At 38.8% G+C, this 17505-nt stretch overlaps 1 protein-coding gene and 1 long non-coding RNA gene across 15 annotated transcripts in view; one reads left to right on the top strand and one right to left on the bottom strand.

The window, feature by feature from the left end:
* The window catches only part of LOC129049645 (RING finger protein 17), a 119744-nt gene continuing 102239 nt past the window's right edge, over positions 1-17505 (top strand). For 8 of the 14 annotated variants that reach the window (XR_008512876.2, XR_008512875.2, XR_008512877.2 and 5 more), the window contains exons 1-5: positions 1-2086; positions 4958-5052; positions 12510-12601; positions 16023-16134; positions 17400-17480. Coding sequence is in view for 8 of the 14 variants with exons in the window: in XM_054529455.2 (XP_054385430.1) it covers positions 1897-2086; positions 4958-5052; positions 12510-12601; positions 16023-16134; positions 17400-17480 (570 nt within the window). In the remaining 6 variants the exon portion in view is untranslated. Of the gene's footprint in view, positions 2322-4957; positions 5053-9970; positions 12602-16022; positions 16135-17399; positions 17481-17505 lie in introns of those variants that run through there. The other 6 variants (XR_008512878.2, XR_008512879.2, XM_054529460.2 and 3 more) reach the window with 5 other exon arrangements.
* Positions 11504-14591, bottom strand: LOC129049657 (uncharacterized). The gene is made up of 3 exons (XR_008512894.2): positions 13857-14591; positions 12704-12798; positions 11504-11629 (listed from the first exon to the last, which is right to left on the bottom strand). It is a non-coding gene; the product is annotated as an uncharacterized LOC129049657 (long non-coding RNA).

Consider the following 17505-nt stretch of genomic DNA (forward strand, 5'->3'; position numbering starts at 1 on the left):
GCACTCCAGCCTGGGCGACAGAGCAAGACTCCATTTCTAAAAAAAAGAAAAAAAAAGAGAGAATATGAATTGATGAAGAGTGAACAGTAGGTATTCCAGATGAGGGGAATAGGGAATAATACTCACAAAACTGTAGAAGAGTCAACATGTTACATGAGAATATTGGCTTGATTAGTACTCAGTTCCATCATGGATTAGTAGTGGAAACTATTGGGTGAGTAGTAGAATGGGGGTAATTTAGGGAAGCAGTACTTTTCTCTCGAAGACAACAAATTACAAAGATTTTTTAGCAGAAGTGAGCCTTTCAACAGAATACTTACTTCACAGTTTCTATTTACCCACACACAGTGTAGAGAGAAAAGAAAATGAGGAATATGGACAGGCTTTATTCTTAGCAGCAAAAGGCAACCGTGCCACCTCCAGACGTTTTGTTTGAAATACACCTGCCACCTTTCTACTAGATCACTTCATTCCTTGCTCACAAAACGTCTCATGCACTCTACTGCTTAAAGAGTAAAGTCCAAACTCCTCAGCCTGACACTGGAGATTCTCCGAAATTCTTCCCTGACATACCTCTCCAAAGAAGCTTACTTTAAGGAAACTCATACTCTGGCTAAATGGTCTTTAAATTCTCAAGAAGTCACTGTGTCTTCCATCTACCTTTCCTCGCATCTACCTTCCCTCGCTTATGTGTTCTTTATTCTTGGAATCCCTTAGCTCTTGTTTACTCCTGTAAGTACTACCTAGGTTGTAAGGTCTAGGACAAACCCTATATCCTCTACGAAGACTTCATACCACCGTAGACCACATTGACTTCATTTCTTCATTGCTTTTTGTGAACTATGCTTGGGCAAGTTGCTTCAACTCTTTTTTTTTTTTTTTTGAGACGGAGTCTCGCTCTGTCGCCCAGACTGGGGTGCAGTGGTACGATCTCGGCTCACTGCAAGCTCCGCCTCCCGGGTTCACGCCATTCTCCTGCCTCAGCCTCCCGAGTAGCTGGAACTACAGGCGCTCGCCACGAGTAGCTGGAACTACAGGCGCTCGCCACCATGTCTGGCTAATTTTTTTTTTTCTTTTGTATTTTTAGTAGAGACGGGGTTTCACCATGTTAGCCAGGATGGTCTCAATCTCCTGACCTCGTGATCTGCCCACCTCGGCCTCCCATAGTGCTCGGATTACAGGCGTGAGCCACCGCGCCGGGCCCAGAAGGCAGTAATTCTTATTGTCTCTAACACACGTCCGGCACATAACACTTAGTTATTTTGGCGGAAGTTACTGGGTTTTTTTAAGGAGTTATATACCTCTCAAGCAGAAACCTGTTAGTTCACAAATTCTTAGCATCCCCAACCACTCTTGGCACGCTACCTTGTATATTATTAGGCTCAACAGCAGTTAGTAATGATGAACACTCCTTAATTCGAAAGCGTTCACTGAATCTACCCCAACGATAGCTGCTGATTAGCTTCTCCACTCCAGCTGCTATTAGCTAAGCCCTGGATGCCCGAAGCACACAGGTTTAGGGCTTCTGGCCCTGACACGTAATAGGGAAAGGGGATTGCTTCAATACAAATGATTATTTATAAAGTCACTCACAATGTAAGTAATAATATGCGAAATTTTAATTTGTGATGACTAAAAGCGCTAAAGTGGTGACTCCTTGGGTAGAACGTAATAACCAACGGTCCTTAACGGCCACAAGGCGCCCCTTCTAGGAGTGGTACCTCCCAGGATAACGGAAAACTGCCCCAGCCCCATCAGGAGCGAGCTTGGGGGCGGGCTTTAATCTCCCGGCCCATTGTTTGGCTATCTGCAGGTGCTGGCCTCCAATGATTGGTTGCTGCCGCGAGGGCCGCCGGGACCCGCACTCGGCGGTTGTTCGAGAAGAAAGAGACAGCGATGGCGGCAGAGGCTTCGAAGACTGGGCCTTCCCGGTCTTCCTACCAGCGGATGGGGAGGAAGAGTCAGCCCTGGGGTGCCGCTGAAATCCAGTGCACCAGGTGTGGAAGGAGGGTATCCAGAGCATCCGGTGAGGAGCCCAAGGGCCCACCTAGCAGGGAGGCAGCCTGGAGGGCGCGCTGGGGGCCAGGTGAGCTGGTGGGCGCGTGAGGCTTGGTCAGCTGTATCCAATCATGGTGTCACTGGAAACTGCGTCACAGGCTTCCCGCGAGCTGCAGCTAACCCCTAAGAGGGCCGTGCTTGAGTTGGTTAGGGCAGCACCTGCCCCTTTGACGGCTTTCTCCACTTACCCATCCAGGCCTCACCGACCCTCCAGCCGGGAGGATGGGGGCCCGGGTGGCTTTAATCTACCCCTCACAAGGCAGGTTAGCGGGTTCATGCAAAAGTAGACATAAAATGTAGCCCATTGTTTTGTCATCAAGAAGGAACGAAACTTGATTTTCTCGTATAGTTTTTGTTGTAGGAGTAACAAGTAGACCATTGTGAAATGGTTTTGGATTTTGTTGTTGTTGTTGTTAGCATTTTTTTGTTTCTGTGGGGTTTTTGTTTGTTTGTTTGTTTTTTACATTATGGCTCACACTGGCCTAAAACACTGTTTGGAAAATGATAGTTTCTTTTGTGCACCTTGTAGGGGGTGTGTGTGTGGGTGTGTGTTGGTCTTTATACGTGAAGGGAAAAATACACTGCAGTATTATTGGTCTGTTCACCTACAATCTACTCAAGTGATCACAGGTTCAAGTTATTTATTATTATTTTTTTCTTTGAGACGGAGTCTCGCTCTGTAGCCCAGGCTGGAGTGCAGTGGCGCGATCTCGGCTCACTGCAAGCTCCGCCTCCCAGGTTCACGCCATTCTCCTGCCTCAGCCTCTGGAGTAGCTGGGACTACAGGCGCCCGCCACCACGCCAGGCTAATTTTTTGTATATTTAGTAGAGACGGGGTTTCACCGTGTTAGCCAGGATGGTCTCGATCTCCTGACCTCGTGATCCGCCCGTCTTGGCCTCCCAAAGTGCTGGGATTACAGGTGTGAGCCACCGTGCCCGGCCGGTTCAAGTTATTTTAATGTAACTTAAAATACCTTAGTGTGCTCTTAATACAGATGAGTTGTTGAATCTCAATTCCTGGAGATACTGAAAATTCGTATTACCTGGTGTAACGTTTATACTTTCAAAAGTTAAGGTCATTCGATCAGTTTTCTCAGTCTTGTCAAGATGGACTCTGTGAGATGTGAGCCTCTGCAGAAAAAGTTAGTTGTGATTTCAGTGGAGAACCAAGTTTCTCCTACTTGGGGTTTAGATCACTGCTACCGTTACGTAGAAAATTTCCATTTTTGAATGAAATTAAAATTACGGAATAAAGTTCAAGAACACAACCTTTTAAAATGAGTACTTCTTCCATACGTTAGTATTATAATACTTAGAAAAACTAAATTGGAAAAGTAGTGGTTATCTATATAGAATCCTGAAAGTGCTTTTTAAGCTGTAATTTACCACAAGTTATTTTGAGTTATTCAGTATCAGAAATTTTATAACAACAGTTAAGTGTTTTTATTTCTTTGGCAATATTATCTCTGGAAGTTAAATAGGGTTTTAAAATTTAGCATGGTTGTAAGCAAGTTTCAAGTATTTCAGTAGGATAGGAGACTTGTAAAGTTTTTAAAAAATAAAATTAATGCAAGGCCGGGCACAGTGGCTCACGCCTGTAGTCCCAGCATTTTGGGAGGCCGAGGTGGGCGGATCACTTGAGGTCGGGAGATCAAGACCAGCCTAGGCAACATGGTGAAATCCCATCTCTACTAAAAATACAAAAAAATAAGCTAGGCATGCTGACGCACATCTGTAATCTCAGCTACTCCGGAGGCCGAGGCAGGAGAATAGCATGAACTCAGGAGGCAGAGTTGGCAGTGAACCGAGATTGTGGTCCGTCTCAGAATGAATGAATGAATGGATGAACAAATAAATGAATAAAATTAATGCAATTATAATTCAGCAAGAACTCTATAATTATTTTGCTAGTAAAAGATGACTGATTTTTATTTAGTTTTTTTCCCTTTTCAGTTTTCTTGCAAAACTTTAAAAATGACAACCTTTCGAAATTATATAGCTAAAACAAATGTTATTTATTATAAACTTCATATTCTTAGAGCATTTAATCATGATGTTAGGTTTTCAATCAAGTTACGATATTTCCTTTCATAAATGCTAAGTTTGTGAAAATGTGAGTTGTAGGTATGTGATAATAGTAGCATCTGGCTTCTGGCCTTGCCAATGTCTTAAATGATTCTAACAGCACGGTCTTGCCAGTGTCTCATTTTGGCCCTTCCTGACCTCTTCACAGGATGGGAAATATAAAGTAGTAGAGGGCAGTATGATCAATCAGAAAGAATGTTAGACTTGGAAACAGAACTAGATAGGAGTCTGGATTATACCATTTAGTTAACCAAATCTCCAAAATGCTATTTCATCTCCAGCCCACTTAACTGTGATATTTACAAATAACAAATAAAATGTGTCAGAGCACTTTGTATAAGATATGGCAGATTCAAAGTATTCTAGGTACAAAATAGCTATCTGAATTAATGCAAATGCTATTACATAGCTCTTCTTGGTTTTTCTTCTTGATTTTTCTCCCTCCTGACCTGAATAGTTGGTTACTCCTGATTTATATTCAATAAGTCAACCATTTCAAACTGTAGTAGCTATCTTTTCCTGTACAGTAGGATCCTCTTTGGATTTCCCTTTGATCAGTGTTGCCCATTCAACATTAACACACTGTGGGCAGTTTAATCACAATAGAATTTCTTCAGTAAAATTAGCCGGGTGTGTTGGGACACACCTGTAGTCCCAGCTACTTGGGAGGCTGAGGTGGGAGGATCACTTGAGCCCAAGAAGTGGAGGCTGCAGTGAGCTGGTGCCACTACACTCCAGCTTGGGCGACAGAGCAAGACCTTGTCTCAGTAATAATCATCATCATCAAAATAATAATTAAGAATTTCATCAATAGGGCACCATTGTGAACTTCAATGTGGACATGCTTTTTGTGAACTATGCTTGTTAATGACTGAAGAATGCACCACAATTATATGCCCTGATTGTGAGGTAAGTGTTATAATTTTTCAGATGAAACATATCACAACCTAATGTTAATGGTAAAAATACTACAGTAGTAAAACGTACTTCTAGTTAGAAACTAAAAACTTGGCCGGGCGTGGTGGCTGACGCCTATAATCCCAGCACTTTTGGAGGCTGAGGCAGGCAGATCACCAGATCAAGAGATCAAGACCACCCTGGCCAACATGGGGAAACCCCGTCTCTACTGAAAATACAAAAATTTGCTGGGCCTAGTGGTTCACACCTGTAGTCCCAGCTGCTCGGTAGCCTGAAGCAGGAGAATCACTTGAACCGGGCAGTGGAGGCTGCAGTGAGCCAAGACTGCACCACTGCACTCCAGTCTGGCAACAGAGCAAGACTCCGTCTCAAAAAAAAAAAAAAAAAAAAAAACCCTAAAATCTTGCATTTTTGCTGCTGAATCTTTAAGCAAAGAAACCTAACAAAAGATAAAACTTTTTCTATCCATTTTATAATTGTGCAAAATGATCAGGAAAAATAAAAGGCTAAAGTCATACACTTATCGGCCTACATATTTTGATTCTTTGGCGACTTCTGTGGAAAATTATGTGTTTTGTTTATTTTAATGGTGTGTATTCCTTTAAAAACCCTAGCCCCTGTTTTACCCACCAGTCCATGCAACCACATTTTGAACTCCCGCCTGCCCCTCAACCTTTGTGTGTCATCAAATGTACATTTGGGAGATGCCATTCTACAACAAGATAGAGAAGCAAAACTACTGCCTAAAATTTTTACTTCAGAAGCCATTAAGACTAAAATCTACCCATAAGAATGAGAACAAATTAAGGATGTAAAATAAAATTTACTTGATATCCTATTCATTTAATACAAATGTAAGTGTAGTTCAGCTTATATAATATTGTTCCTGGGAAGTTGACTCAAGCTGTAAATTCCTTTTTTTTTTTTTTTTTGAGATGGAGTCTCACTCTGTCACCCAGGCTGGAGTGCAGTGACTCAATCTCAGCTCACTGCAACCTCCACCTCCCAGGTCCAAGTGATTCTCCTGCCTCAGCCTCCCAAGTAGCTGGGACTATAGGCGTGTGCCACCACGCCCGACTAATTTTTTGTATTTTTAGTAGAGAGGGGGGTTTCACCGTATTAGCCAGGATGGTCTCGATCTCCTGACCTCGTGATCTGCCCACCTTGGCCTCCCAAAGTGCTGGGATTACAGGCATGAGCCACTGCACCTGGCCAAGCTGTAAATTCTTAATGTTTTACTGGATAAATCAGGTGATAAGGCTTTGTATCATTTGTTCTCTGTGGAAGTGTGGCAGACCCTATGGAGGCATGAGACCTAGAATGCAATTCTCATTCTGTCAGTCTAGCCTGGGTTTCCTCATTTGTGAGATGGATATAATACCTGCTTTGTCTTATCTCCTAGGATTGCTAAGAATCAAATCTGAATTATGTAACAGTTCTCCATAAGCTTCTAGACTACTAAAATAACCCTTCATTATTTAGGTTTGAATGAACTGCCTTGCAAGTTAAATATGGTTAAAAAAAACCCAAACCATATATTGTAATTAATGAAAGTTTAAATTATAACAAAAAATTACGTATTAGTAGCTGCCTATTTTGTGGGAAATTCCTAACCTCTTCTCTTTTTTTTTTTTTTTTTTTGATATGGGGCTCCTTAGACGTGGCTGGCTATGTGGGTAAGATGAAGTGAGCCCTCCTCCTGTGGTTGTGGTGGTAGATCCCTGATAGATTCAGTCTTGTGGGTGAAGATTAAGTGAAGGGAAAGGAAAGGAGCAGGCAGCTGGAACTGTCTGTGTCCATATCTGTCCTGTTCTAATATTAAAAAAAAAAAAGACTTGGCAAATGATTTCACATTTAATGTTCTTAAATCATTATACTTGTACTATTTTTGGGATTTTGGATAATGTGTAGGAGTGTTTATAATGTGTTTACAAATACTAATTTTGATTTTAAGGTTGTGATAAATCTATTTTGTATCATTGACTGGTTTTGCTCTAACTTTTACTTTTAGCGATAAGTGACCTGTCCCATCCTCCGTTCCTATTCTCCCATCCCCACACCCACCTACTGTTAGCCCAGGTAATTGACAAGTGACTATATTCACATTCTTCAGACACACTGGTGAGCTGGGCCCTATTAAAAGAAGTCATTCAAGAAACCTTCCTGAAATTGTTACCACTCTTTTTAAACTTTAGATTTGTATTATTACCTAATATTTATTTGGAATAAGGTATACAGAGAATGGAAGAATCTAGTTTAAATTTAGTGAAGTCTGAATTTATGGAATATTTGAGGAATGTAGTTTATTACATTTGAACAAGGTATCTGCTCTAAAAAGTTAAGATTTAGATTCCTGTATTCACGTTAGACTTATAATTTATCTTTAACTTCAGAGGCCTAGGTAATGCTGTTTACTTCAAATGTAAGCTTAAAATCCATTCAAGATTAATAGGTATCCTTTTGTTCTTATTTCTGAGTTTGGGTGAATGTGCATTTATTTGACAGTCTTTATTTTTGATAGTTGAATGGTTTTTGATAACATCTAAACATCAATCAATGCTATTGATTGATGTTAATGGTTAATCTTTCTATAATTTTGCACAGCAAAATGACAGATTTTATTCAAGGATAGAATTATACCTAGGTGCTATTTTAGAAATACTGGCATTTTATTAACTTTTGGACCTGATTCTAAAATACATTGGGCCATGAAGAAAGGATAAATCATCCAATCAATAGATAATTCATATATACTAAAATCTCATGATTGGAAATATTAATATATAAAAATTAGAAATGTAAACTAGACAGAAATACAGATAATTGTATAATCTTGGATAGGAAAGCATTGATAAGCATATCAAATAGGAATCAGAAACTACAGAATAAATGCTTGTTAAATTTGACCACAGTTTTTCATTTACAAGCAACAAAAGCAGGCAAAACACCATCGTAAATAAAATTTAAATGACAAGCTATAGGGGATAAAAGAAAACCTTTATTATATATGTTACAAGTTAAGAGTCTTTCTGCAGTTTTTACTTAAAATCTTTTAAATTAGTTGTATTTAATACTTTCTTAAACTATCTGGAAGAAATGTCCTGCATCAAATCTGCTGATAATAGTATTAAATACTCTTATGAAATGCTAAGCCAAAGTGTGATGAACTAGGAGGTATATAGAAATTAAGTTTTTAAACCCCAATTTTGGGGAAAAGGGACTTAAAATACCATTCAGCTCAGTGAGATTTGTTAAAAGTAACCTAATTAAACTAATAATACATGGCTACAAGTACATGGTTTTAAGTACATAATACTTGAAACCTTGAAAGAACATTCTCTTCCCCACCAAAGATGTACATTTCACAAAAATGGGACACTATAACAATTAGTAATCTGCTTTGTTTCTTTTAGCAACCTTCATCTGTTCTCATGAAAATAAGCACTATAATTTTCTTAACTAATCTCTTTATTGATAAACATTTAGTTTTAAAATTTTTTCACTATAATTGTGTACAATTCCTCAACCTCACCTCCATCAGTAGATTCTGCAATTTCTAACTCCAAAAGAAATTCTTATTTTGGGCTTGTTATTTTTGTTTTAGTGTTTTGGCATTTTGATGTAAAAAATGGCTGTTTCCTTGTTGTAAATTGTAATTCCCTCATGACCAGTGAAGTTGAGCAACTTTTCATATGTTTGACTTATCAGTGCCTCTTCTGTGTGGATCTTTAACAGCTCTTTTCAGACCGTTTGGATCTTTTCGTTTTGAATTGTCTTTTTCCTAACTTGTTGTTTGTTGTTGTTTGCTTTTTCTGGAGACAGGGTCTTGCTCTGTTGCCCCAGACTGGAGTGCAGTGATGTGATCACAGCTCACTGCAACCTCAACCTCTCCAGCTGAAGCAGTCCTCCTAACTCATCCAGTCCAGTAGCAGCTGGGACTAAAGGGGAGTACCACTGCACACAGATAATTTTTTTTTTTTTTTTTTTTTTTTTTGGAATAGGTGGATCCTTGCTATGTGGCTAGGCTAGGTCCTTGCTATGTTGCCTAGGCTGGTCCCACCTTAGCCTTCCAAAGTGCTGAGATTACAGGTGTTAGCCACTGTATCCAGCTTGTCTTTTTCCTAAGTTGTAAGAGTACTGTATGTGATAGCCGTATTAACATTTCATCCTGTGTAACTGTTTTCTCCCAGTCTCTCACTTTTGATTTTATTGCATTTAGCCATTCAGAAGTGTTTCTTAACTAGTCATTTTTACCCCTGCTTCATGAATTCTAGGTAGGGTTTTTTTTTTTTTTTTTCTGACTAGGCAGACCTTCCTAACTCAAAGTTATATGTATATATATCTTCAATACTTAACTTTTTTTAAAAAAGTATATGTTGGCTGAGCTCACGCCTGTAATCCCAGCACTTTGGGAGGCTGAGGTGGGTGGATCACATGAGGTCGGGAGTCGAGACCAGCCTGACCAAAATGGAGAAACCCTATCTCTACTAAAAATACCAAATTAGCCAGGCGTGGTGGCGCATGCCTGTAATCCCAGATACTCGGGAGGCTGAGGCAGGAAAATCACTTGAACCCAGGAGGCGGAGGCTGCAGTGAGCCGAGATCGCACTATTGCACTCCAGCCTGGGCAACAAGAGCGAAACTCCATCTGAAGAAAAAAAAGTGGGGGCAGTATATGTTTAATTATTTTATATGTTATGTGATGTAAGGTGCAGGTATACCTTTATTCTTCAGAATGATTGGCTGATTTTGTCATACCTTTTATTGAGTAATCCTTCCATTTAATTGAGATCCCACTTGTATTCTATATTAAGTTCTCATAGAGAGTTGGGTCTGTTTCAAGGCTTTGTTCTACTGATTTATTATGCTAGCACATAGTGTTTTAATTATTACGGTAGCGCTATAGTCTTATTAATTGGTGGAATAAATTTATGCTGAATTCTATGTTAAAGTTTTTGCAGTTCTTGTACAATATATTTTTCCATACGTATTTTAGAATTATATTAATTTCATATTAGATGATGTTAGGACATTCAGTCTTTGTCTCCAGGAACCTGGTTTGAGTCTCCATTTTTTTGTTGTTGTTGTTCTTGTTTTATGACCTCTAGCCAGGTGCGATTTTTTAAAAAGTTTTCTTTACTTAGAGCTTATAGTTTTCTTGTTAAATTTTCCTAAATAACTTCAATCAGCAGGAAAAGAAACAGCCCCATTAAAAAGTGGGCAAAAGACGTGAACAGACACTTTTTTTTTTTTTTCTTTTGAGACAGAGTTTCGCTGTGTCACCCAGGCTAGAGTGCAGTAGCACCATCTCAGCTCACTGCAAGCTCTGCCTCCCAGGTTCATGCCATTCTCCTGCCTCAGCCTCTCGAGTGGCTGGGACTACAGGTGCCCGCCACCACGCCCGGATAATTTTTTGTATTTTTAATAGAGATGGGGTTTCACCTTGTTAGGCAGGATGGTCTCGATCTCCTGACCTCATGATCTGCCCGCCTCAGCCTCCCAGAAGTGCTGGGATTACAGGCATGAGCCACCACCCCCGGTCATGAACAGACACTTCCTAAAAGACATACAACCAGCCAACAAACATGAAAAAATGCTCACATCACTTATCAGAGAAATGCAAATCAAAACCCACAATGAGATACCATCTCACACCAGAATGTCTATTATTAAAAAGTCAAAAACTAACAGATGTTGTCAAGGTTGTGGAGAAAAGAGAATGTTTATAGACTGTTGGTGGAAATGCAAATCAGGCCCTGTGGAAAGCAGTTTGGCGATTTCTCAAAGAACTAATAATAGAACAACCATTTGACTCAGCACTTCCATCACTGGGTACATACCCCAAGGAAAATAAATTATTCTGCCAAAAAGATACCTGTACTCATATGGTCATCACAGTATCATTCACAATAGCAAATACATGGAATCAACCTATGCGTCCCATCATTGGTGGGTTGAATAAAGAAAATGTTGTACATATACACCACAGAATACTATGCAGCCATTAAAAAGAATGAAATAATGTCGTTTGCAGCAACATGGATGCAGCTGAAGGCCATTATCCTAAGCAAATTAATGCAGAAACAGAAAACCAAGTACCACATTTTCACTTCAAGTGGGAGCTAAACATTGGCCACACATGGACATAAACATAGAAACATTAGACACTGGGGACTGCTAGAAAGAGGAAGGGAGGCAAGGGCAGAAAAACTTCCCGTTGGGTCCCATGCTCGCTGTTTGGGTCATGGGATCAACAGAAGCCCAGACCTCAGCATCATGCCCTACACCCTTGCCACAAACCTGTACACGTACCCCTTGAATCTAAAATTTTAAAGAAAAAGATAATTTCAGTTTCACATCCTGGCTTATCCTTTAATTGATTGAGTGAAGTTAGAGGACATACTTCAGCTTTACTTCAATTTCCTTTTCTTTCTTTTTTGTATTGTATTGTGAGGTTTCAATGAGATAGTTTGCCAAGTTTGTAGGACCTAGGCACCCAGAGAATGATGTTGCATTTCCTTCTGCCTTCTTCATTTTTCTTTCAGGTATCAGTTCATGATCTGAGTGGCTTTTAAAATATGTGGAAAAAAATCAGAGACCACAGGACCTCAAATAAATGAACATAAGAAAACTTCTCAGAAAAAAGTCAACCATCAACTATCCAACTTTCTTCTATTTCTAACTGCATTTTACTTGAACACTGTCTCAAGCAGGGATTTTTCTTCATCTAGTGTCTGTGGGCCACGGTGGACTTTAGGAATTCTATTGAACCACATGATTTTAAAAAGTTTTAAATTAAATATTTTAGAGTTTTGAACGTATATTACTATTTTTTTTTTTTTACTTTTTTTGAGATAGAGTCTGGCTCTTTCACCCAGGCTAGAGTGCAGTGGTGCAATCTTGGCTCACTGCAACCTCCACACCCTGCCCCGCCAGGTTCAAGCGATTCTCCTGCCTCAGCCTCCCTAGTAGCTGGGATTACAGGCGTCTGCCACCATGCCTGGCTAGTTTTTGTATTTTTAGTGGAGATGGGGTTTTGCCATGTTGGCCAGGCTGGTGTTGAACTCCTGACCTCAGGTGATCCACCCACCTCAGCCTCCCAAAGTGCTAGGATTACGGGCGTGAGCCCTCATTCCTGGCCTAACATTTTAAAAGTAAAATTGAAAGTATTGCTAGTATTTCCTTTACAGTTATGGTAGAGTGAAGTATTTTGGTTAATTACCTAAAAATTAATTAATAGTTGCCAAATTCCTGATTGCTTCCAAAAATTAAAATGGGTCAAAAATTCATATAAGCACGGTTTTCTCCTTGATTTACAGGGGATTTCAGGATCTTTAAGGTTATCATTAACTTTATGAATGGCACACTTAAATAGTTGTTTAGGTTCTGGATAGACATAATTTATTGGATGACTTTCTTTGTTTTTTTAAACCCTTTTTTGTCCTAAGGTTGCTACAGCTGTAAATACTAGACAACGCTACTACCCAATGGCTGGATATGTTAAAGAAGACTCCGTAATGGAAAAACTGCAGCCTAAGACGTATGTTCCATGTGTACTTATTTGAGTATTTAAAGTCAATGTGTTACTGAAATAGTTTTAGAATTATTGATAAAATGTCATTCTTAAGTCTGCATTTCTAACCTGCTGTTTATGGAATGCTCTTTAAGTTCATACTTCATCTTAGCTGTCAGTGGAATGGAGACTTCAGCTCTTTAAAGAAGCAGCATTTGTTTGTCCTTATTTAAAGAAAGAATGTTAAGGATTACCACATCAAGAAAGGCTGAGAGTACACTGGTTAAAGTTACTCGTGCTGGATGGAAGGAAGTTATAGAGAAAAAAAAGTAACTTAGTTCTCTCTGGATTCTTTTTAAAAATTTTTAAAATTCTAAGTTTTTTTAAAGACAGGGTCTCACTCTGTCACCCAGGCTTGAGTGCAGTGGTTTTGATCATGGCTCACTGCCGCCTCAGACTCCTGGTCTCAAGCTAGCCTCTCACCTCAGCCTCTGGAGTATCTAGGACTACAGGCATGCACCACCATGCACAGCTAATTTTTAAATTTTTTTGTAGACATGGAGTCTCATTGTGTTGCGCAAGCTGGTCTCAAACTCCTGGCTTTAAGTGATCCTTCTGCCTCAGCCTCTCAAAGTGCTGGAATTACAGCCGTGAGCCACTGCACCCAGCTTCTCTTGATTCTTAAAAGTAGCGCAAGTATAGTACAATGGAAGACTTTGTGAAGAGTTGGTTTGAGAGGTGATTTATAAAAGGAAAAATAATACCTTTGGGGTTCTTTTATTCATTTTTCCATTCTTGTATAAGACTTTATACATGTATGCATTAATAGATTCTCTTTTTGAATTAGTAGTATTTTTTAAATACACCCAGCCAGAGATGAGTACCTATGTTACTGATTATTTCACTTAATTACTAATGCTTCTGTATGTCTTTTCCTGCTAGTCTGTAAGCCCCTTTAAGGGAATGGACCACATTTTATTCCCCTTTATATCTCTGGTTTGGGACACAGAGTAAACATGTAATGTTTATTACAGTACATGTTTGATTTTTGCAGCTTTTTAAGTGTTAAAGGATCTTCCGATCAATTTCCTGGAACTGTACTCAGATGGTAATTTGTATATAACTAAACTTTTTAAAGCATATTTAATATGGTAAGTAGACTATGCAAGAAATAAAAAATAGGATTCTTTCAAGGAAAAATCTCATGTGGAACTTTCCAATTTTGTTAATGGCACCAAGTATTTATAAATCACTCTAGTTCCTTCTATTGCATTCATTTTACCTCCTGCAGATTCTGACTTCTGTAGTATCTCCTATGTGCATAACCTATCTTCATTTCTACTGCCTTATTTAATTCTCATGTTCTTTTGTGTAGCTCCTTGTCTGACTCTTCCTTAATGCTATAGTTGTTCATTAAGTATTCAATTAAAACTCAAAATTATTCAGTCTAGAATTCCTGGCACTTCACATTACCACCGTAGCTTCTCTTTCCAGACCTAAATGAGTACTTAGAAAAAAACAAAAGAATGGTTGTAGCCATTTTCTTGGGTAGTAAAACCGCTTAGCTAAAGTCTGACAGCTGGTTATTCACAGAACCAGAATGTAAACCTAGGTTTATTGAATACCAGTACTGCTCCCAACTCCTATACCACTGATCACTTCCTCCATGAGATCTGTGTAGAGTTATTAGAATAAATCTTTTAGAATCATTCTGGCTCATCGTGAGTCCCCATGGAGTAGCCATTTTTATCAAATTTAGGGCTCCCAAATTTGAACACCTACACGAATTAAGCAGTTAACTTACTGGGTGAGGTCGACTGAGTTTAAACAATGAGTGGTGAGGATTGCGGTAGATGACGAGAGCTCACCCCTTCCGAAGGAGGCAGTTCCTACTCAGCTGTAGCCAGTTATTATTATGTGTTAAGACCAACCCAATGTTGCCACATCTTTTTTTTCTCAAGACAAACTCGAGATCTGTACTTGTGTGTGAAATTTTCTGACACATGATGCCAGTCAAACCAGGTTGTACTCTCGTCTATATATGTATAATGTCTGTTAGAGTTGCAAAGTGAAATTTTACTTTCAGGGGTATATGAATCCATCTTAACCAGAAAGTACCCGAATTTGTTCCAAATAACCATTTTAAAAATTAAATTTATGTCAATTAGATCTATTTTAGAAACTGCTATTCTCTAAGGTGCTGTTTGGTTTTAAAATGGTTGTATATTTTTAAATTATAGTAATCCTTGACTCATTTACTGATTTGTCTTTAATATTTTGAAACAGGAATTCAATAATGGAATCCTCAGGGCTAATGCACTCATGTTATTAAGAACATGAATATTCACTTTTCAAAGAATAGAATGTTTAAAAATTATTTGGTGTAGTATTTTTTCTCTGTAACATTTAAACATCATATTTTCCTCCATAAGCTGTAAGCTGATGATTAACGCAGCAAACACTCGTTACTGTGTGCTAGCCAATATGGTGATATAAAGATAAAAATAGCTGGGCATGATGGCTCATGCCTTTAATTCCAGCACTTTGGGTGGCTGAGGTGGGAGGATCACTTGAGTCCAGGAGTTCGAGACCAGCCTGGGCAACATAGTGAGACCCCCCCATCTCTAAAACAGATAAATTAATAAATAAAACTCTGGCTTCTATAGACTAGAGAATGCAACTAACTTTTTCTTTGCAATTAACTTGCTTAGTTAAATTCATTACCTTTTTTTAATTCTCCAGACTTGTGAAGTACCTTCTTTTTAATAGCTGGCATTTGTATATATAAACACTTACTTAATTGATGAGCTTATCACATTTCATTGATTATCAGCATCTGTACCAAAAAATACCACGTAAGGACCAGTAATTAAGAAATTAAAATACAATATATACTTTAAGCCATTATTTTTGGAATTTTTTTTTTATTAAAATTAGTATGAAAACATATTTCCTCATGGTTTCTCTCTTCCCACTTATGGTTAATTGATAATTCACTGTACATGTTCTTATAAGTCATTATATGAATTATTTTTTATGGTAAAATCTGAATGGAAGATTAAAACCATTACATTGATTGATGAGGTAATGTTGGTATTTAAAATAATGTACGTGGGCCAGGCACAGTGGCTCACACCTGTAATCCCAGCACTTTGGGGGGCCAAGGCGGGTAGATCACTGGAGCTTAGGATTTTGAGACCAGCCTGGACAGCATTTTGAAATCTCATCTCTACAAAAAATACAAAAATCAGCCGAGTGTGGTGGCATATGCCTATGGTCCCAGCTACTTAGGAGGCTGGGAAGTCGAGGCTGGGAAGCGAGTCCAGGATCGCTGGAGCCTGGGAAGTCGAGGCTGCCGTGAGCCATGATGGTGCCACTGCACTCCGGCCTGGGTGACAGAGAAAGATCCTGTCTCAAAAAATAAAATAATATACTTGATACTTTTCAGGATAAAGAATTGTTCTCAGGACTTTAAGAAGACTGCTGATCAGCTAACTACTGGTTTAGAACATTCAGCCTCCACACACAGGACTGTTTTGAACTCATCAGCTGTAATGTTGGTATGAAACATGTTGATCATGAAGTACGATGAAGGCAAATGTTTGACTTGGTCTCTAGTAGCTCAACTTTCTTCTCCTATAATTATAGATTCTTTTGGAAGCTTATACGTAACAGAAGTAAACCCACCCTCCTACTTGAATCTCTTTTGTTCTATGCTTAGACAGTTCTCTTCCAAGGCAGCCTGTTCTACCTTTGACTGACTCTGTTTCAAAGTTCTTGATATTTACCTGTGTGTAGCTTCTTCCCTTTGAAACTAGTTATTGAATCCAGGTTCTGTGAAACATGTAAAGCATGAGTTTTTAAATTTTAAATGTGATTTTTCACTTATTTTAATGGCAACCAAGAGGCCTAATTACGTTTGCTGTTGTTAATGTTATTGCTGAAGATAGAGTTTTACCTTTTATCTACTCCTGATAACTTTAAATAATGTATTAAGATTAGAAATAGAACAAACTCCAAAATGATATTGAGTGAAGTATTAAGTTTTTGTGTTAAGATCAGTAATGGAGGCCAGGCGCAGTGGCTCATGCCTGTAATCCCAGCACTTTGGGAGACCAAGACGGGTAGATCACTTGAGGCCAGGAATTCAAGACCAGCCTGGCCGACATGGCAAAACCCCATCTCTACTAAAAGTACAAAAATTAGCTGGATGTGGTGCTGTGGTGGTGCACACCTGTAATTCCAGTTACTTGCAAGGCTGAGGCATGAGAATCACTTAAACCTGGGAGGCAGAAGTTGCAGTGAGCAGAGATAGCATCACCGCACTCCAGCCTGTGCAACAGTGAGACTCTGTCTCAAAAAAAAAAAAAAAAAAATCATTAATGGGCTGGGGAAGGGGAGAAAGCACTTAATCTTGCTGACTTTTACTTCAAGTGTAAATCTTAATGGAGCCAAATTATAATCTTTTTTTCCTTAAGAACTATTTATAATTTTTATATGTATACATGTATTGCCATGATAAATTGTTCAAGGTAGTTTTAAGTTGAAAAGATAATTATAGGGCATTATCCCATTTTTAAAAAATATCTTTATGAAAAAAATCTGGAATGGTCTAACTAAAGCTCTAAAATATGAATGGTTTTTATCTCCAGGTTAGCAGGATTGAATGTTATTTTTGTTGCTTGTTTTCACTTTTCTGTAGTGAGTCTATGTTGCTTTTGTAACCAAAACGGTAGCCTGAATTTTTTGCAACTATAATATATATATATATCTAGGCATCTGTTTTTTAGTTTTATATTTGTATGTGATTTCCCTCCCTTCTTAGGACACTGATACTGCAGAAGAAATTGATGAAGCATTGAATACAGCACACCATAATTTTGAACAATTAAGCATTGCTGGAAAAGTAAGCAATTTGCAGGATTAAATTC

This window comes from Pongo abelii, chromosome 14 (genome assembly GCF_028885655.2).
Source record: "Pongo abelii isolate AG06213 chromosome 14, NHGRI_mPonAbe1-v2.0_pri, whole genome shotgun sequence".
In the NCBI taxonomy this organism is placed as follows: Eukaryota; Metazoa; Chordata; class Mammalia; order Primates; family Hominidae; genus Pongo; species Pongo abelii.